General features: G+C 33.2%; 4 protein-coding genes across 5 annotated transcripts; all 4 read right to left on the bottom strand.

The window, feature by feature from the left end:
- Positions 1–578: 578 nt before the first annotated feature.
- Positions 579–1374, bottom strand: LOC145163118 (uncharacterized). Its single transcript, XM_079082005.1, has one exon. The coding sequence runs from the start codon at positions 1337–1339 to the stop codon at positions 740–742; it is 600 nt and encodes a 199-aa protein (XP_078938131.1). The 5' UTR covers positions 1340–1374; the 3' UTR covers positions 579–739.
- Positions 1375–3141: 1767 nt separating this feature from the next.
- On the bottom strand, positions 3142–6058 carry LOC145167535 (Pentatricopeptide repeat (PPR) superfamily protein). 2 transcript variants are annotated; one of them, XM_079086752.1, is made up of 2 exons: positions 5953–6058; positions 3142–5349 (listed from the first exon to the last, which is right to left on the bottom strand). In XM_079086752.1, the coding sequence occupies exon 2, from the start codon at positions 5309–5311 to the stop codon at positions 3293–3295; it is 2019 nt and encodes a 672-aa protein (XP_078942878.1). In that variant the 5' UTR covers positions 5312–5349; positions 5953–6058; the 3' UTR covers positions 3142–3292. The 2 variants fall into 2 exon arrangements, with proteins under 2 accessions (XP_078942878.1, XP_078942879.1); XM_079086753.1 differs by having other exon boundaries at positions 3142–5339; positions 5953–6051.
- A 6564-nt stretch (positions 6059–12622) lies between these two features.
- Positions 12623–15613, bottom strand: LOC145167534 (Pentatricopeptide repeat (PPR-like) superfamily protein). Its single transcript, XM_079086750.1, has 3 exons — positions 15515–15613; positions 13139–14692; positions 12623–13038 (listed from the first exon to the last, which is right to left on the bottom strand). Exon 2 carries the CDS (start codon positions 14601–14603, stop codon positions 13230–13232), a length of 1374 nt encoding a protein of 457 aa, XP_078942876.1. The 5' UTR covers positions 14604–14692; positions 15515–15613; the 3' UTR covers positions 12623–13038; positions 13139–13229.
- A 5111-nt stretch (positions 15614–20724) lies between these two features.
- Positions 20725–21351, bottom strand: LOC145164850 (uncharacterized). Its single transcript, XM_079083512.1, has one exon. The coding sequence runs from the start codon at positions 21349–21351 to the stop codon at positions 20725–20727; it is 627 nt and encodes a 208-aa protein (XP_078939638.1).
- Between the last annotated feature and the right edge of the window lie 137 nt (positions 21352–21488).

Genomic DNA, 21488 nt, shown 5'->3' with positions numbered 1-21488 from the left:
ATGCATTTGACCAAGACGGTTTAGAGAATAGGTGAACTATATGAAATCAAACAAGAGTCAACTTGTAGAAATTCTTATAATGCATTTGACCGGGTAACAAAACCAATTGCAAACCGGATTATTTTAGGTATTTAACCAAGTTCTTTTAGCCTTTTTATAGTAGTGAATTAATATCGTAGTATTTTTTTATATTGATTATGTTTTAAATTTAGTTGCTTATAAATAATGAAAAAATATGAAAATTTTCAGATATCTAGATTGTTATCCGAATTCGTATCTAAAATTTCAGATATAAATTTTGATATTGAGATCCACGATCCAAAATTTCGGATATAAACTTACTCATCCCACCCACTTCGCAGCCACTTATATTTTGACCATAATTAAGAAGTATGATATCATCATGAATATCTCTAAAATAAATCCAGTTTTTCTCAAGTTTGCCATCTTTTTCCCTCTTTGTCCAATTAAAGTGCAATTATGTCTCCACAAAGGACCGCATGGCTAACACTAGGAAAGTAATTCATAATGTAGACATTTAGTAAGATGACTAATGATTCTTTGAATAAATTTAGTAAAGTCAAAAAAGAAGTAATATATACAAAGCTCAAATATGAAATACATCCATCGACATATTAAATTACCGAAAAAAGAAAAAAAAAAACTAATTTTGTAAAGAAATTTAGAGAAAGAAAACCCTAATGAATCTTTTATTATTTATTATTTTTTTCATGAAATCTTAGAACATGCAAGTATTGTCCTTGCCACCATCGTTATTCTCACCGGAAAAGTTTGCAACCTCGTTATGGTCTTGAACCCTCTGCACAAACCCATGATGAATATCACCACCAGCTCCACGGTTGCCCACCGCCATTGTGTAGTACTGCTGGGGCGGTGGTTGCTGTACTTCCACGTTATAACCACCCACATCAGGCGGCGAAATCCTTGACTCCATCCCATAATAATGAAAACTGGATGAATTAGCACTGTAACTGCTCCAAGGTTGAAGAGGAGCTGTAATAGTTGCAGGAGCATCCATAAACGCCGTTGAACCATCACGACCGGTGAACTGTTGGACCATGGAACGGAAGTTGGTGATGTCAGTATTAAGTAAGGTGGTTGGGGTCCTCCGTGAAGTCCTGCTGGACCTGCGACCGTTGTTGGTGGGACGTGTTACACGGCCCTCTTTATCATTAGATACACTACTGGCAGTAGTGGTGGTGGTGGTGACTGTTGTGGCGTCGGTGACATGACCGGACCACTGCAGGGTCGAAGGTTGTGATGTTCCGGTGAGGTTATTTTGGTAAATTTGGAGCCACTCATTGTTGGAGGTAGCCATGGTTGATGGTTTTACTTATTTGTGAAAGGAATACAAATTTGTTTAAATAATCAAAAAGTAGGTCATTAGTCGTTGGTCGTTGGTCAAGAGAGTCGACTTTTCTACAATAAAAGAGACACGTGACTGGCACGTGAGAAGTTGATGGCTGTGAATGAGCCGGGAATTTATCCAAATTAGTGTGGTTCTTCTTGGAAGCAACCTCAAAATGTTCGTGTAAATTATCCAAACAATTTGTTATCCATCATGTATATTTTTTTACAAAAATATTTAATTACTGTTAACTTATTTGAGAAGATACGTTATCGAACAGAAATAAAACATTTTGGCCAAAACAAGTTCGTTTGTCATATACAAGTGTAATTCTTTATTGTCTACGTCATTTATGATAACAGTTGTATGCAGATAATTGCTATATATATTATGTATGTCGTTTATAACTGTTTCTATTAAACCACATGCCAATCTCATATAATCTTTATACAAGACCCATAATGGTCGTTTTTCTTAAAATTGAAGATGCTTCTTTCTTAGCGAACTCTAGCCACATCTTGGTTTCTTGGTTTCAATAAATCTGCCACGAGATCGGTTTTTTCTAGGCCTTAATATCAGCCTCATAAGACATAAATATCAGCCTCATTAATTAAAGAAGTTTTTACTTATTTAATATCTCATCTTTAATTTTGGATAGAACTTTGTTTTACGGTTACCAATGTATCTTAGCAAGGTATCGGTTTTAGTTAGCGAGTGCATTTGAAGGAATGCTATGGCATGAATATTAGTTTGGCATCTTTACAAATTTTGATGCATTTATAATTTTGAGGTACTTACATTGTGTTTGAAGGTTCGTATCCAATCGTGTTTAGGTGATTTGATCAATCACCATTTTCCTGTTCGTCTCATTCAAGAGAGTATAGTCATTAGGGACTTTTTGGCACTATTTATTTTTGATTTATGTCTTCTAAAATTTGACGGTTCTTTTGCTGAAGATTAATTTCGTTTCAAAGGGGAGTTTGTTGAAGATGCTCTCAAAGCTTTCGATTGGCTCTCAAGTTAGCCATCTTTTAGGAATGTTTCCTATTTATAAGGTTTTAGATTAACATTAGACTCTTTTGTAAGGCTCTATATAAATCCATTTAAATGTCAAGTTTTATCCATTCCTACATCTTTTTCTATCTTTTACTTCCCTTTTATCAGCAATGTAACCATTCAATAAGTATAAGTACTGGCCGTTCATGTTGGGGTTTTCCCTTTTGGGTTTCCATTTTTTATATCATTGTTGTTTGATTGTATTTCTTGTACATAATTTATTTTATAATAGTGTCAAGTAAGGTTGAGTAGCAAGTGAAATTTTAACAAGAGCACGGAGACATTTTGTCCTAATTTTGTTTCATGCTGTGCCAACTTTTGACACCCCTACTTGTGATGTGATCGACTACCACACCCCTTACGTCGTCTCTTGAGGAGGAGGAGATAAAATATTGAATGCATCTAAAACAATCGAAATATTTCGAAAGACATCCTATCATAAAACCTTTTTACTTGAGTTAAAAGGGTAGACTTATTTCTCTAACTTTCTCAGTTAAGTCGTTTCTTTCTATATTAACTGAAAAAAAAAACAAATAAAAACAAATAAAAAAACACATGCATATAGCTAGCTTATTGAATTTTTTTTTTTTTTAAAAAGTTCATTAAGTCAAAAAGAAACAACACCTTAGCCTCTTCAAGAGATTATGTTTATTGTCTACTTAGAAGAAGAATCATGAACATAGATATATTCACAAGCAATAAACGCATACAACAGATAATCAATTAAACACCAACATTGTTCAAGAAGAAAAGGCACATACAAGAATGATGAAACTCAACCGAGTTCTTCTTCCATCGATTAAGTCCTTTTTGCATTAAGTCAAAAAGAAACACTCAATACAACTTATCATGAATCATGATCATACATCAATCAATGCCAACCCACTTTCTAAAAGCTTTCACATGTCCAAGCCTTTTTCCTTGAGCCTCAGATCTAGCATCCGATAGTTTCATTCTTCTATAAAGACCCTTATGCAATTTCAAAAACTTACTTCTATACAACCACTTATCAAGATACATACCATGCTTCTTCATACACCCAATGACCTCCATCACCCTCTCAAAATAACCACCTTTTAAAAAATTCAAAACCAAAACCTCATACAAATCTCTATTAATCGTCACATTTCCATCATCACAACTCCTCTTTATGTCGCCCCATAAAATAGTAATCTCACGATACATTTCTAAAGAAGAATACCCCATCACCATGTATATATATGTTGCCACATTAGGATACACTTTCTTTTCTTGCATACTTTTATATGTTTTCAAAGCATCTTCAATCATTTTTGCCTTTGTGAAGAAGTAAATTGAGGAGTTGAAATTGTAAATCGAACAATCTTTTTCCCCTTCTCTTATTTCTTGAACTATACATTTAGCCAAATCCGATCTTCTACTAGTAGTAAAAAGGTGAGAATCCATAAATGAGGTCTCAGATATCTGTGGGACCCTTCTTGTACTTTTATCAGATACTGTTATACCGAGTTTCTTGATTTGTTTCAAAAGTCCTTCGGCTTCCCTATGCTTGTTACTTTCACAATAAGCTTTTAACAACAATGCATATGAATTAGAGCAAATAACGTTGCCTTTTCGTTCAATATCATCTAAAATGTCATGAGCAGTTTCAAGCCACCCCACATGAATACACGCCTCAACAACATTAGAAATCAAATCTTTCATTTTTAATAAAACATTTTCCTTTTGGATTCGCCATAAAAGATCTGATAACTCACTAACCCGCCCTTGTCGCTTATATCCTACAATGAGCTTTCCAAGGGCATTATTGGAAATAACAAACTTTCCGCTTCTATACATAACAAGTCCCTCGTTTCTTTCTTGCTTCATTAGATTTTCATCAACCAAATGAGGTAAAACCCGTAGTTTTAATCCCATTTTAAGATTCTGAGATCCAATAGGGATAACAAAAGGCTTCTTTTCTGTTAAATAGGGATGAGTTTTTTTCCGACTAATCATGTCCAATATGAGTTCAGAAGCCGAATCAATGTCATTAAACTTGAAATGTAAACTCATAAGACTATCATAAAATTGAAAATAATGATGACCTAAAAAACCTGCCACCTCATCAACACAATCTTTGAATTTCTTTAACTCATCTCTTTGACCATTAATCACATGGATTCGGGAAATATTTATGATGGTATACGCATCACCTATTACTCCCATTTGAGCCATTAACTCTATGATTTGGTGAGCTTTAAAAGATAAGTTATAACTTGAGCAAGCATCAAGAACAATGTTGAAAATTACAATATCGGGTTTAATCGGTTTGTTAGAACCCAAATGAAGAAAATGGTCACAAATTTGAATCAAGATATTTGATGCAAGATACGTACCTATTTCTTTTTTGACCATATGAAGAGTGATTGACCCTAATAAGTTGTTTGATGGAATGATATTTTTCTCAATTATTGTTCTGAGAATCTTGGATGCAGGAATTGGCATTTGTGCTCTTGCTAAGGAGAGTGAGAGGTTGTGAAGGTGGTCAATGTGAAGTAAGTTTGACTTTTCTTTGGAGAGAGAAAGGGTTATATCGCATGCTCTTTGAAGCCATTTGGGTTCAGATGAGTAGGATAATTCGGTTATGAATTTGGTTAGTAAACGGGTGTCTGGTAAACCGTGAAGTTTTTTGAAATCTGTGTAAGCTTCCCATGCTTCATATACTTGATGGTTTTTTACAAAAGTTTCAAGGTTTTTGAGTAGAATGTCATGGGAAGATCCTTCCCATGAAAGTGTTCTTGGATTTATGCTACTGGAGAGATATCTGAGATGGATATTTGAGGGTATTTTTGGGAAAATGTCTGAAAGAAAAACCTTGCTGCAATTGTAGCGGATTAAGTAGAGATGAAACATGGATGCTCTCATGAGTGACCATGCTGTTTATGCATATTACCTTGAGAAAACTGAAAATGATTATTAGAAGGAAGTTTAAGAGGATTATGAATACTTAACAATATAGTTATCATAGAAGAAATGAGTTTGCATAACTCAGTTTGTTGCTGGACAGTGAACTTAAAGATCTCCTAAATTTTCCAGTTACAAATACCCACTAATTTCAAGTAGGCATATTATCAAACACCTGGCGTTCGTCCTCAATTTCTTCAAAATTATCTAATTCGCATCAACAACTCAACAAATATTCCAACCGAATTAATAATTTTACTAATGCAAGTCATGAATAAACAGATAAAACCAAAAACAAGTATTTTTATTAATTCAAGAATTCCATTAATGAATAGGCATCACCAGAGCTCTCTACACAGAATTCCTACAAATATAACATATAATCTTTCCTTCCCATAAAATTTCATCACAGTTTTCGAATTAAACATCCCTTACAATCACAAGGTTCTCATTTTACCAAATTCTGAAGCTCAAAAATAAAACTTGACATAGTTGTGCTACGAACTAGTAAAGATATCAATTTGATCCCAAAACATATGAAAGCTGAAGTTTGCATTGAACTTCAGAGTAGAAAACAGCGAGAGAGAAAGAGAGAGAGGTACCTGATTTGGTTGTAGAGATTACCGGGAACGAACGTGAATGAGTTATGGGGGAAGGAGGTGAAGGTGAAGCTTCGGGCTTTTAGAACTGAGGTCTCAAACCCTTTCCCTCATTTTTGTTTTCCTCACCTAAAGGAATAGGTTTTTTTTTTTTTTTTAATTTTTTTAATTTTTTTAATTTTTTTTTTTATTTTATTTTAATTAAATAATATTAATTTTCTTTTATGATTTATAATTTTTAAATTAATACTAAACATAAAATTTAATTAAAAATAAAAAGCAATTCATTAATTAAAATAAAAATTACATTAAACCTAATATTTAAATAAGTAGAAAAATAAAAATAAAAACGCAAAAAAAAAAAAATATCAAACAACCCACAACATAGAAAACATAATTAATATCATAATTTTATTTAAACCAAACTACGTCACTCGGAATCATCGTCTTCGTCATCGTCCTCGTCGTCGCCTTGATCGTCTTCATCATTCTCCCCAACGTCACTCTCGTCATCAGAATCTTCACTCTCGACGAACATATCAGAATCCTCGCCTGATTCGTCAAACAAATCATCGTGAGAAAACTCTAACGGGGGCTGAATATGAGCCCTATAAATGTGCTCCACCAAATCAGCACGAAGGGCGTGATGAATGTCGCGATTGTGTACTTCTCTTCTATTCACCCTTTACTCTTGTGTACCAACGGCTACTCCTTCGACATTTGGCAAAACTTCATTTTCGTTGTACCGACATATCGCTCTTCCTTCGTCTTCAAGAATCATATTATGCAATATGATACATGCATACATTACGTGATGTAACATTTTCACCTCATATGACCTTGCCCCGACCGTTAGTACTTGCCAACGTCTCTTAAGTACACCAAATGTTCGCTCCACATCCTTCCTAGCTGACGCTTGCGCCTCTTTAAACTTTTTCCTTTTCGGGTCATTAGGACATGTAAACGATTTCACAAAAACAGACAAGGGAGGATATATACCGTCAGTAAGATAGTATCCACGCTTATATGCTACCCCATTTGCTTGAAAAGGTACATCGTGCGACTTTCCAAGGTAGATATCGTTGAATACCGGCGACTGGTCTAGCACATTGATGTCATTGTTTGCACCAGCTGAACCAAAGAATGCATGCCATATCCAAAGATCATGTGATGCGATAACCTCTAGAATGATCGTCGGCTCTTTGTGGTCGCCTCTCATGTACTGACCACGCCATGCGTTGGGGCATAATGACCAACTCCAATGCATGCAATCGATACTACCTAGCATTCCAGGGAATCCATGCTTGCCTTCATGCACCGTGTACAATTGGTGGATATCGTTGATAGTTGGTTTGCGCAAATATCATTGCCCATAAACCAAACAGATCACTTTGCAGAACTTGTACACACACTCCCGCACGGTACGCTCTGACATCCTAAAATACCCATCCCATTTGTCTGCGCCCATGCCGTATGCTAGCTAACGAATTGCAGTCGTGCATTTTTGAATGGGAGAGAAACCTTTTATCCGCCTTGCATCCATTTTCAATTGGAAATATGGAAAGCGGCCTTCCAAATCGCCAATAATACGTAGGAATAGTTCCTTCCTCATCCGGAACCGACGTCGAAACTTTACAGCGTAGATGGCGTCATCTGCAAAATAATCTTCTATAAGGCGATCGTGTCCGGCTTCGTGATTTCTACGCAACCGCGGCTTTCTTGGTTTAGATCGTGCACGTGATGTTTCGCCTAGTCGGTTTTGATAGTATGTAACCGTTTTCGCCATGACGGAACCGATAAACTTAGCCTCCTCTACAGCCGTCGAATCGGATGATGAAGATGATGACATTTTGAATAATATTTTTTGGAGAGAAATATAGGTTATGGGTTAAAAAAAGATAGGATGTTGTAGTATTTATAGTTTAAGAAAAGGGAAAGAAATTTTTTTTTGTATATAACGGCTATATAGCCGTTTGGAATAAAAAAAGAAAAAAAAAATTAAACACCCAATCAAGTGAAGAGAGAGAGTGCGAGACTCCCTCCCCCACCTCTTTCCCGCGTTTCCTTTCCCGCACCCCCGGTGCGGTGTTTCTCCATGCAGGACGTTTCCCGCGGCCTTCCCTGCTCACCATACCGTCCGACCTTAGAAAGGTACGATTCTTGATTCTATAACTCCTTAGATTTATTCGATATTTGCATCCAAAAACAATTCTCTACAAAAATGGTCCCTCTAATATAAAATGGTCCCTATTTTAAAATAAAATTGCATAAATGTCTTTATATATAAAACAAATTACAAAAACAGTTCCCTTAGTTTACATAATAATCATTTAAAAATTGAAATACAAATTGCATACAAAATCAAAATTACACAAAATGTATGTTAAAATCAGAATTTCTGATTGAAACTTTGTATATGAAATGGTCATTCTAAATCCTATGCTCGAAAATCAGAAGAAAGAAAATAAGATAAAACAAATGAAGTTTACGTATGGTACTCTCCAATCGAAAGAAACAAATAATAATAATAATAATAATAATAATAATAATAATAATAATATATGAGATGGTTACCGTGGCTGCAGCGGCACTCCGGCGGGGGAAGGCTAGCCGGTGACGAAGTAGGGAGCTTGGTGAGGAGGTGATGATGTCTAATGAAGAGCACCGAAGAGAAGAAAGAAAGATGCGGGATTTGGGGCACAATTGTCTTTCCGACCCATTCAGCAAAAAATATATGGTTTTGAGGCTTTGTGAGAAAGACATATCTTGTTGGGAAAGATCATTTTTTTTTACAAATCAAAAAATCCTTTTGGCAAATTTAGTCAGAAAGATCTATTTGGATCTTGAAAAACTTCTATCAAACGGAGCCTAAATCCCTATGCATAATTATTTTTATAAGGACGGTTCCTCAAATTAGAAAAGTTATATAAATGGCCCCAACATAATAACAAATTTATAGAAATGATTCTTATGTTTCAAAAAATTATAATATGGCCCTGCCTATTAGCAAATTTACATAAATGGCCCATATAGTTCACAAAATTTTAGAAACTTTCCTTTCTTTTCATAAAATAACAGAAATAATCCCTACCAAAAACAAAATTATAGAAATTACGCTTACATTTCACACAACTAAAGAAATGGTTAATGTCTAATACCAAGTTCATAAAAAATGTTCTAGGGAAAATAACTTATCAAGGTAATTAACTTTTCAGTATGTTCACATCTGGGTAACTATCTTTTTTTGTACACATCTAGGTAACAAACTTGTTGGAAGTGTTCACATATGACCATTATGACCTGCTGTAGCAGGTTACATCCTAGATGTGAACACTTTCAACAAGTTCGTTACCTAGATGTGTACAAAAAAAGTAGTTACCCAAATATGAACAAAACGAAAAGTAAGAGTAAATTACACGAATGGTCCCTGTGGTTTCGGGAAATTTATGTTTTTGGTCCCTAACTTATTTTTTTAACTCGGATGGTCCCTACTGTTTATTTTTGTTGCACGTTTGGTCCCTGTCTTACCTAAAAAGACTATTGTGACCTTATTAATTTATTTTTTAGTTAATTTTATTATTTATGTATTTATTTTTTATATATTTAAAAAAAATTAATAGACCCTACATATTTGTATCTCCTCACCGTAAACCTGAAACCACATTTGAGAAATTTAATTTGGGTCTCACCGGTCACTATCCTATCTCTCATACTCCTCAACTTCTATTTCTTTTCCATCTTTAGTGACATCGACGTCTTCACCATGCTTCTTTTTTTGGTCCTTCAACTCTGGCGAACCAACACCATAACCCACTGTCTCTTCATCTTTAGTGGGTTCACTCGGTTGTGGTGTTAATTCGACGGAGTTGAAGGACGGAAAAAAGAAGGGATGGTGAAGACGTCAATATCACTAAAGATGAAAAATAAAATAGAAGTTGAGGAGGATGAGAGATGTGATGGTGAGGAGATACAGATATGTAGGGTCTATTAATTTTTTTTAAATATATAAAGAATAAATACATAAATAAGAAAATTAATTAAAAATAATTAATTAATAAGGGCACAATAGTATTTTTAGGTAAGACAGAGACCAAACGCATAACAAAAATAAACAGTAGAGATCATCAGAGTTAAAAAAAAATAAATTAATTAAAAAATAAACAGTAGTGATCATCCGAGGAGATACAGATATGTGCGGTCTATTAATTTTTTTAAATATATAAAAAATAAATATATAAATAAGAAAATTAATTAAAAAATAAATTAATAAGGGCACAATAGTCTTTTTATGTAAGACAGGGACCAAACGTGCAACACAAAAATAAATAGTAGGGGACAATCCGAGTTAAAAAAATAAGTTAGGGACAAAAACACAAATTCCTCCAAATCACAGGGACCATTCGTGTAATTTACTCTTATTTTTCGTTTTGTTCATATTTGGGTAACTATTTTTTTTGTACACATCTAGGTAACGAACTTGTCAAAAGTGTTCACATCTAGGATGTAACCTGCTACAGCAGGTCATAATGGTCATATGTGAACACTTCCAACAAGTTTGTTACCTAGATGTGTAAAAAAAAAATAGTTACCCAGATGTAAACATACCGAAAAGTTAATTACCTTGATAAGTCATTTTCCCAATGTTCTAAACATTAGAGAAATTATATGGAAAATATAAGATTAATAAACTCGAGCCAACCCACGAGCCACCCACTAGTTCTATATATTTTCCACTTTATTTGATAAATGATTTTAAATAGAATATGTAATTACTCTTATTCGAGAATGCGTATATTTGATATTTTGCTCACAACATTTTTAAAGTTAAAAATTCCTGACATAATTCATGCTAATGGTATAAAATGATATAAAGATAAAAGCGTTGTTATACAAATCATAGGAATACATACATTACATAATTTTACCAAGAGATTAAACAATACTATATATTTGTCTGAAAAATAAAACTTGGTTGTATAAATGAAAAAGAATGACACGTAGCAGCTAATGATTAATACTTAATAAAGTCGTCAACCTAACTTCATTTTTACATACAGATAAAAAATATTATAAATAATATTTTATCTTAAACTCTATAGCATTTTTATACAAAAAAAAAGTGTATTCTCATTTTTTTTGGTAAACTATGGATTATTAAAACACTAATTATGTTAATTAACTTTTAACAAATATGAATTACATCTTTTTATTACAATAACTTTGTTAATTATCGGAAGTGTCACCCTCCTTTATAAAAAAATAAAAATAAAACTTTATCAAAAAATTATATAATCATCAAATTAAAATAAAATACATTATTTGTATATAATTAATTCAAATTAATTATGATTTATTAAAACAACATTTATTAATAAAAATATTACATATATAACATACTCCATTTTATGAATATTACACATGCACTTATAAAAATATTACACATACATTTGAAAAAAATAATATATGTTTGAAAATGGTTAACCGCACCATCTTAGCGGCCCACATCAATCTCTCTCAAGGTCCATATAGGAGGTCAATTGTAGAACACTAATGATGTTTTGGGTGTGCCATGGTTTGAACCCTTGACTTCTTGTGTGGAATTCTGCAGCATAGCGTTAACAAAAAAAAAATGCATATTTGTGCGTTATAAGTGGTGGTTTTCCCACTGACCTTTGGAATTGAAAAATAAACATAAGTGTAAACAAAAAATGTTGAACACATAACATCAGCTCTCTCCACACAATTGATGAATGGAATAAACAATTTAGAACAATTTAAAGAATCATGTGCATTGAGACAACATTTTTGGGCAATCAAAGTAAAACTTGTGCTTTAAAAGAGGTTAAAGAAGAAAACAAGATGTTGCTTCACAATGTGAACATATAGAACCCTTATATTAGGATGAATCAACCAAAGTATCCACATACACAAACTTGTTCATATTGTTGCGATGAGTCTGCTTCATCACATATGTACCATGGGCTTTTGCTTCATGCCTCATATGCTTGCATGTCTATGAATTGGTTTTTCACCCATTATGTACAATATCGCTAGGGAAAACTTATTTGGAATGGTCAATGCCCTTGATAAACCACAAAAACCTCATAAAGTGTCTAAATCATGCAATTAGGACTAAGGATATGCAAGAGATATGAAGGATGAAACAGACCCAAGAAAATACAAAGTGCATGAGCGATAAGCCTCAAAAACCTCGTAAAATGTTTGAACCACATAAAGTCATCACACCTATGAAAGCATCGTAATTGTCGTCATAACCCCCATAAACTCATCATTAAAGCATCAAAGAACCATAATCAACATAAACTCATCATCATCAAATTATAATAGAATAGCATAGAATAGTGACTAGGTTTAAAACGAAAAAAATGTCAAAATGTAGGTCTTTTGAGAAAATTAATATTGGGTCTTTTGTGGAATAAATATAAAGCCAAACCGGGAGTTAACGTGGAAACCAGCTAAATTTGTGAAACAAAAAAAGTACTTCTCAAGGGTTTTTTTAGAAAAAAAATGAAAGTTTAGGTTTAAACCATAAAAATGAAAAATGCTTTATCTTATATGTAATTAACCCTTAAGAGATAAATGAGTAAGACATAAGTATGTATGGATTATTAACAAAGACAGATTTAATAACCAATTAGTAGGAGAAACAATCTTAAAGTAAACATCTTTGAATGCATAGGGTGTTGTTTCCATTTAAAATAAATCCCTGAGATATCTACAAGTGTTTCATTTGTGCCTAATAAAGAACGAATAACTTATGAAAAAGAAGACTTTCCCTATTAACTTCTAACTTTGCACAATATGATTTGAAAAGTATATATTATATGTAAGATCATTGTTACATTATCTTTCCCTAAAAATTCTCATTTAGCAGATCCAACCATCACCCAATTCGATTAAAAATCACTTCCATGAGACTTCAAAAAGAACACTAAACCATAGCCCCAATTTGATTCTACTTGCAGAAATGGTCAAGGGTTCGAGTCACACTAGAATAGAGTGTGGGACTTTTAATGCTCTTTGTGGGCCCGCCACCTAGCATGCCCAGCCACTCAATGGAATAAATACCTGAAACAAAATGGCAAAATTGTAATTAATCAAATATTGGATTAGACTTTATCTTTAATTCTTTATCACATCAAATCATCTCAATAATTATATGCTTTACCTCAAACAACTTCCATTAAGCAGTCAAAAAATCTGAAGTTCTGAACCATTCAGTCTGTAATTTTCTCTAATTTTCACAATTAATCCTTTGGTTAATGCTCAAATCTTGATAATCGAATTTTCAACTGAACTTTTCTTGCTTCCGAATATAACCCTAAAGAATGAAGACCTTTCACAACAACCCTTTGAGTACCTCTCAACACCTTCATTCCTCTATTCAAACAAGCCAACAAAACCTTTGAAGCAGTTAAAAATTTCCTTTCTTTACAAAGATTATGCACCATGGAAGTATAAGTTATACAATCTTTAACCTCCATTCTTTCAAAAATCCTCAAAGCATCATTACTACACCCCACTTTACATAACCTATCCACCATACAATTATACGCAACCAAATTCGAATCAAACCCTAATGTATCCATATATTTCAAATATTCCAAAGCTCGATCAATTTCCCCTGATCTACAAAGCCCATCAAGAAAAGTAGTATGGGTATATTGGTCACATTGTAATCCAAATTCTTGAATTTCAGACAACAAGTCATTAGCTTTATCTATCTTTCCCTCTATGCAATACATGTTAACCAAAATATTGTATGACACAAGATCTTTTTCAATACCCTTTTCGGTCATTAACTTAAAGATTCTATATGCTTCTTCTAATCTACCCTTTTTAGCAAAAGCACTACTGAGTGTGGAATAAGAGAAAGCATCGTATGTATACCCGTTGTTTTTCATTTCATTGAATACTTCAATTCCTTCTTGGAATTTTCTTGATTTAAAGCAGTGTTTCATGATTGTAGTGTAGGTGATTGCATTGGGTTTAAATCCGGATTCTTTAAGCTCTTTGAGAATCATTCTTGCTGCACGTATCCATCCGGATTTACATAATCCATTGATTAATATGTTGTATGTGAGTAACTCCGGAGTGAAGATTCCATTCCGTTGTGAACTCCGGAATAGGGATAACGCGTGGTGTGTGTATCCGGTTTTGAAGAAACCGTTGAACATGGTGTTGAATGTGGTTGAACAAGGGGAAAGGTTTTGGGATTTGAAACTATGGAATATCATGTTGGCTTCTTCTGGTTTTCCTAATCTAAAGTAGCATTGTATTAGAATGTTGTAACTCCATACATCGGGTTGAATTCCCATTGTACCCATTTCGTTGAATAATTCTATGCATTTTGAATGTAATGAATGCTTTGAAGCACCCGAAAGTAAAGAATTGTAAGTTATTACATTTGGGTGTATTTTGGCTTCTTTCATTCTATTTAGGATTAAATATCCGGAATCAAGATCAACAAAATGACAATATGCAGAGACTAATGTGTTGTATGTGACAACATCGGGTAGTGTTCCTAACCTTATGGCATCGATGATGACTGATTCGGCTTTTTCCAATTGTTGGAGTTTACAAAATGAAGCTACACAGATATTCATCAGCTTTGTTGATAATTTACAAACCATTCTACGAGGGTAGATGAATTTGAGGGAGAAAATGGGAAATCTTTGTATGTCAGATCATGTGTGTATTTGTACAAAATGAAGCCAATGACCTACAGGGTTTTTGAACAAATGTATATTAGAAACTAGATTTTGTTAGATATATAAGAACAAGAAAGAGGCAATAGTTGAAGAAAGACAAAAACTATTCACAAATTATAACAATGACAATAAGGAAAATAAGTGATTAAAGCTTCAAACTTGCTAAGAAAAGCAAGTGCAAAATATGAGACAATGATAGCAAAATATTTATTGCAGGAGTGTGGAGCCTCTATTCAAAACTAATGGAGTTCTTGAAACATTAGAGTGTATATTGAAAATTAGAAAGAAAGATGTCACTAATATCTATTAGATGTAGTTTATTTATGCATAATATGCACTCCACAACAAGGTATCCACAGAGGTTTAGAAGTTTCAATAACAAGGCATTTCATCGAACAACTGGTGTGCTTAACACTTCATTTAAATTTTCATCCTGCGTTATTGCTCAAAACAAATAAACCCACCAAATGAAGAATTTCACAAATACAAAGATCAAACACAGGTGTTTTTAGCATCTTTTCATATATAATTAGCAAAATGTGCCTCGTCAAAGATCTCTATGCGCATATATGTCCACAATTTTCTGTAGATATAAGGTCTGCTCTTTCAATCCCAATAAAATAACATTTTAGATTAACGCCATAAAGTTTCCATATCAAACAAATCTTGAACCTACAAAATCCCCGTTCATCAATTGAGATTTTTTACCAGTTACAGCCATGATTTTGATCCATGGGACGTAGTTAAGCACGTATATAGAACTTTTTGTGAAGTCGTTTGCCGCTCATTTTCATAGAATATAAATTGGAAGATAAAAATGGCAAGAGAGGCACCTGAATTGACTTGGAAGATTGCCGGTGACAGGCGGAGAGAAGTGAAGTGAAGATTTCCGTTTTGTTGAGTTAGAAGTGGGTTTGATGTTTGGAGGGTCGACTCCCTTGGAAATTGGGTGCAATTAAACGTAGGGGTAAAGTAGGGATTTCAGGTATAACAATGGGTTTAATTTCACAAGATTTATCCATATGAATCCTTGGATAGAGGGTTAAATTGAGAAAAAAAAAAGTTGAGAATGGGGGAATCATTTTCAGCGACATATTTATTTTGCCGCAAAACACTTAGGCGTACCCTCGGAAATGGATAACCGATAAACATGTGTTCTCCAACCAAACATGTTTCCTTAAACTATGCTAATCATTACCTTAATTAGGGGTGAGCATTTGGACCGAACCGGACCGGCTTTTGGACCGGACCGGTTATGGAGAATATTATGGACCGTGGACCGGACCGGATGAGTCGTGTCCGTGTCCGTGTCCGGGTCCGGGTCCGGGTCCAGGTCCGAGTTTTCCGGTTCTTGGACCCGTTTGGACTGGTACAACTTTAATTGCATAGAGTACATATCGTTAAAATAAGTTTTTGGGTTTGATAGAACTCGTTAAAACGAATATGTTATTGGGTTTGATACGATACAACTTGTAAAAATGATTACGTTTCCGTTTACTGCATAACTAATCTACCTTGATGTTATAATATTATAACTTACAAAATTAATTTTCCAAATAAAAACAACTAACATATAAATCAAGTTCACCAAGATCCCTTTCATATGATTTATCTGTCAAAGATACATAAAATTCAGAATTATAGTCTAAAATAATAGTTAAAAAGTTGAAATATTTCAGCTTTGATAGTTCAACTTTGAAGGATTGTAACTCATCGAATATAATACCAAAATCAACAACATTATAGTCTAAATTCATCTACAAACTGTAAATTAAATGTTAGAAAAAACCGCAAGTCAATCCGACTTAAAACGAATGAGTTATGGTTGTTTAAAAATTTTCACAGATCACAAAATTTTAAAAATCTTGCTGAAAAGCTGAAATTTTTCATCTTTGATAGCTCAACTTTGAAAGACTGTAACTCATTGAGTATAATACCAAAATCAATAAAATTATAGTATAAATTCATCTACAAACTGTAAATTAAACGTTAGAAAAAACCGCGTGTCAATACGACTTAAAACGAATGAGTTATGGTTGTTTAAAGATTATAATTTTTTTTAAATCGGGTCCAACCGCTTCTAAACCCGGTAAAAACCGGACCGGACCGGGGAAAAAACCGGACCGGTTTTGATGGATTCCTAAAACCAAGAACCGGCCCCGGGGGTCCAAAAAAACGGTCCGGTCCGGTCCGGTCCACCGGTCCGGTCCGATCCACCGGTCCAAATGCTCACCCCTAACCTTAATATACACAAAAATATACTTTTTTTTGTTTTTTTTATTTTTAGAAAGCCATTTTTATCGAAAAATTATTTTAAATATATTAAAATTCATAATTTTTTATTCTCTATAAATAGACATCCATATTGATATAGTTTTAAGATAAAATAAAAAAAGTTATTTTTTTTTAAGTTTCACCTCTTGTTATTCATAAGTGAATAAAAGATAGATTTTTATTAGAGTACATTCGTTATTCACTTATGAATAAAACGTATGTTTAACTTTTTTTTTATAGTTTAGGTATCGTTCATATATGAATATGACACGTAATAAGTTTTCTTACTTAAAATATATTTTTTACATCTTCTTTCGTCATATATTATATTTATATATGAATAAAATGTGTATTAGTTGTCGTCATATTTTATATTCATATATGAATAAAACATTTATCAGATTTTTGTTATAGTTAATTTGTTATTTATATATGAATAAGTAGTATAGATGATACTTAAACTGTAAAAAAAATTAATTATATATTTTTATTCATAAGTGAATAACGAATGTACTGTAGCAAAAATCTGATGCATTTTTATTCACTTATGAATAACGATAGCTAAAAATATAAAATATATATATATATATATATATATATATATATATATATATATATATATATATATATATATATTATCTTAAAAGTATATCAATATGGATGTCTATTTGTAGAGAATAAAAAATCATGAATTTTGATATATTTAAATCATTTTTCGATAAAAATAGCTTCTTAAAAATTAAAAAATCGAAAAAAAACTATGTTTTTTTATATATTAAGGTAATGATTAACATAGTTTAATCATTAACATGTTTTATTTGAAACAGTATTCCTTATCCATTTCCGCTGGTACAACGGAGGCTTTTGCGACAAAAATAAATGAGTGGGTGAGAATGATTCCCTAATTCTCAACCTTTTTTATTTTCTCAATTGTAACTTACCTCAATCCTTAGATCCATTTGATAAATCTTTTAAAAATTATAAGAAATTATTTTGTTCTTTATTTTCTTTTATCGTTTCTAAAACTTCAATATTCCTCTTGATATAAAAGTTTTTTGAAGATTCCTATCACAAAAAAATAAAAATAAAAGAAACTTTTAAAAAACTCCAAATGTTTTTCAAAAGTTTTCTCATATGAATTTCACAAATGACATCGCTAAAATCTTCGGCTCCATCCGTTAAATCCATGGTGAGGAATCTATTTGTTTGTCACATTAGCATATCACAACTACAATATCTACAATATCAGGCTTTCATTGGCCCTTATAAAAATGGTTTTCGATGACCTTCTAACACAACCTTTTTTTTCACATATAAATCCTAGGTTTTCACTGATGACATTTGTAAATTTTTATTTTTAGGTTTTTAGATATAGTTTTTCGAAATAACGTTATTTCTTTAAATTTCACCTATGACATGTACAAAATTAGTGGAGATGTTGGTAAGCTCTCTAACTTTTGTTTAAATCTTGAAAAGTACTGATGAAATTAGTCTATTTTTCTTTTTCTCACAATTTTAATTTGTTGCTTTAACATCGTGTTGAAGGCTCGTGTTCAGTAAAAATGGAAAATGACTCTTGAGGGTAACTAACTGTTACTTTTGTTTTCATTTGGTCACTTTCCTTTTTTTGTACTCAATATACCATCGAACTTGTTGTTTATGTTCACCATAACCCTTTTGACCGACTTTTGACCTGTGATAGCCGGTCAAAGGGTTATGCTGAATACAAACAACAAGTTCGATGGTATATTGAGTACACAAAAAAATGACCAAATGAGAACAAACTCAGCAGTTGGTAACCCTCCTGAGTCATTTTTCCCGAAAAATTAAATGAAATTAAAGTTGCAAAATTATCAAAGACTGCAACCTTCTTTGGCCATAACGTATATGAAGAGCGTTTCGGAGGGGTAACTTCGTTAAAACATGGTCTGTGATATGCTTACTATGGTTAGTTGTCAACACCTCTCTGCAAAAGGATATGACTATGTATGAGAGGTATATTTATCAGCATAAACGTTTACCTCAAGGTATATTATGGTGATGTGTCTACAAAATCTGCATGATATTGTACATATTGATGTTGTATGTTATCCCATGAATTCGATCTGAAAGCTAAGTAAACTCAAAAATCACAGCACTTGTGATTCCATGCGTTTGTAGACTTGTCTAGAATCCATGATACGATAAATCATTTGATTGGAAATGTAAATTTAGTCATGAAATGCACCTGCTTAGTCAAGATTCCCCTAATAAATATTCAAGTGCATTACAAAGTTGTACATGTATGAATAATGTTCTTTCATGGGTTATGTTTTGAAGAGAAGCAATAATGAATCTCATAAAGTCATTAATATCAGCAAGAGATGACGTGGGATTTGTTGTAAATGAGTAAAGGTAAAATGACTCAGGAAGGTAACCAATTGTTAAGTTTGTTCTCATTTGGTCCCTTTCCTTTTTTTGTACTCAATATACCATCGAACTTGTTGTTTGTGTTCATCATAACCCTTTGACCGGCTATTACAGGTCAAAAGCCGGTCAAAAGGGTTATGGTGAACACAAACAACAAGTTCGATGGTATATTGAGTACAAAAAAAAATGAAAGAGACCAAATGAAAACAAACGCAACAGTTAGTTACCCTCAAGAGTCATTTTCCCGTAAAAAAATTTGGACAGTGAGAACTCAAAGGAAAAGCAAACTGAGAATGTGAAGAAGCAGTGCCGAAGATACGCACATATATGCGAAGATGAGCAAAATTGTTGAAACAAATGACGACAGTAAAGGAACCGATAAGATGAGATAGGTAGCGAGGTAAACGAAGACAAATTAGACCATCTGTTATACCCACCACATACCACATATGTGGTGGGTGCCACATCAGCACTACCTTCCCCTACCACTAACATGGGATACATGCCACTAACACACCACTCCACATCATTATTTTTATTTTTTTTAATTCAAAAATACAATAAAATTACATTTTTAATAATTAAAAAAACATTCATTTTTTAACTAGTTTTTCATTAATTATAAAAATAAAATTACAACTTCAAACTACATTACTTAATTAATCTAGAAATACAAAAACATTACATTAATTAAAAAAAACAAACATACATATAAAAAAACTAATCTCCATTCATGTTACGTTGGTACAAATGTTCCGCGACATCTTCTTAAAGATTGAAACACATTTCACTGTTATGAATTTCAACAACTCGCTATAAAAACTCACTCGTTCCCGGTACGAACTCCTCAATTGGAATGACAACGTCGTTCGGATCATACGTGCAAATCGATCGACACTCATCTTCAATAATCATATTATGCATTATAATACATGCTAGGACCATTCGTTTAATTCTTTCTTTATCCCAGAGTCGTATAGCATATTTCACTACATGTCATGCATGCTTGAAGACTCCAAATGCCCTCTCGATATTCTTTCTCGCCGATTCCTATTTTTTATTTTGTAAACAACTTTGCCTTTTCACTTCGAGGAACCGAGTATGCCTTCATCAATGTAGAATAATCCGTTTATATACCATCACCAAGATAGTAACTGTATTTGTACGTGTTCCCGTTCACCGTGAACGTCATATCAGGTGCTTTGCCGGTCCAAATATCGTTGAAAAGAGGAGACTGACCAAGAACATTAATGTCGTTGTTAGACCCCGCTACTCCAAAGAAGGCATGCCATATCTACAATTCTTGAGATGCAACAGCTTCTAGGATGATACTTGGTTCACCTATATCTCCTCGAGTGAACTAACCACGCCATGCATTTGGATATTTTTCCCAAGCCACATGCATACAATCTAGACTGCCAAGCATACCCGGAAATCCATGTCTCTCTTCATGAGCCAAATATAATCTCTTAATATCACGTTGAGTAGGTTTGCGCAAATATTGTTCGTGAAAAACCTTATACACACATGCAGAAAACCAATCTACACATTCAACTGCGGTCCTTTCGGACACTTTCAAGTATTCGCCAGATGCATCAAATGCTATACCGTATCCTAAATACCTAAGAGCAGCCGCACATTTTTGTATACTACTAAAACCCATTCTTCCTCTAGCGTCGGGTTTTTGTTTGAAAAAATCATAACGAGATTCTAAAACATTACTAATACGTAAAAATATAGCCTTATTTAGACGAAAACGGCGTTCGAACAAGTCGTCATTATAAAGACAGTTATCGGTAAAGTAATCACGTACCAATAAGTCGTGTGCGGCTTGACGATCATGATTGACGACCGCCCTTGTACGAGCAACATTCGAACTTTCTTCGTCGTGAATGTGTTGCACAACGTTGAAGAATGTCTCAATAAATTCTACGTTGTCATCCGAGTCAAAAGTTTTTAAGAATTCCATGTGTTTTGTGGAATCCATGTGTTTTGTGGTTTTAGAGAATGAAGTTGTAAGATTTGATGAAAATAGAGGGTTTTATTTATAGGTATTGAATTGAGTTTGACAAAAAATGGCCAAATAGTCGTTCAACGGTCGAGAAAGCGATGCACCAATCAAGT

The sequence above is a fragment of the Lactuca virosa genome, chromosome 3 (assembly GCF_052849685.1).
Source record: "Lactuca virosa cultivar CGN04683 chromosome 3, Lactuca_virosa_CGN04683_v6, whole genome shotgun sequence".
NCBI classification, from domain to species: Eukaryota; Viridiplantae; Streptophyta; class Magnoliopsida; order Asterales; family Asteraceae; genus Lactuca; species Lactuca virosa.
The sequence above is the reverse complement of the archived record's forward strand: the minus strand, read 5'-3'. Positions and strand labels throughout refer to the sequence as shown.

Coding starts and splice junctions, on each gene's coding strand:
- LOC145163118 (XM_079082005.1), bottom strand. CDS start 1,339: ATGGCTACCTCCAACAATGAGTGGCTCCAAATTTACCAAAATAACCTC.
- LOC145167534 (XM_079086750.1), bottom strand. CDS start 14,603: ATGGTTTGTAAATTATCAACAAAGCTGATGAATATCTGTGTAGCTTCA.
- LOC145167535 (XM_079086752.1), bottom strand. CDS start 5,311: ATGAGAGCATCCATGTTTCATCTCTACTTAATCCGCTACAATTGCAGC.
- LOC145164850 (XM_079083512.1), bottom strand. CDS start 21,351: ATGGATTCCACAAAACACATGGAATTCTTAAAAACTTTTGACTCGGAT.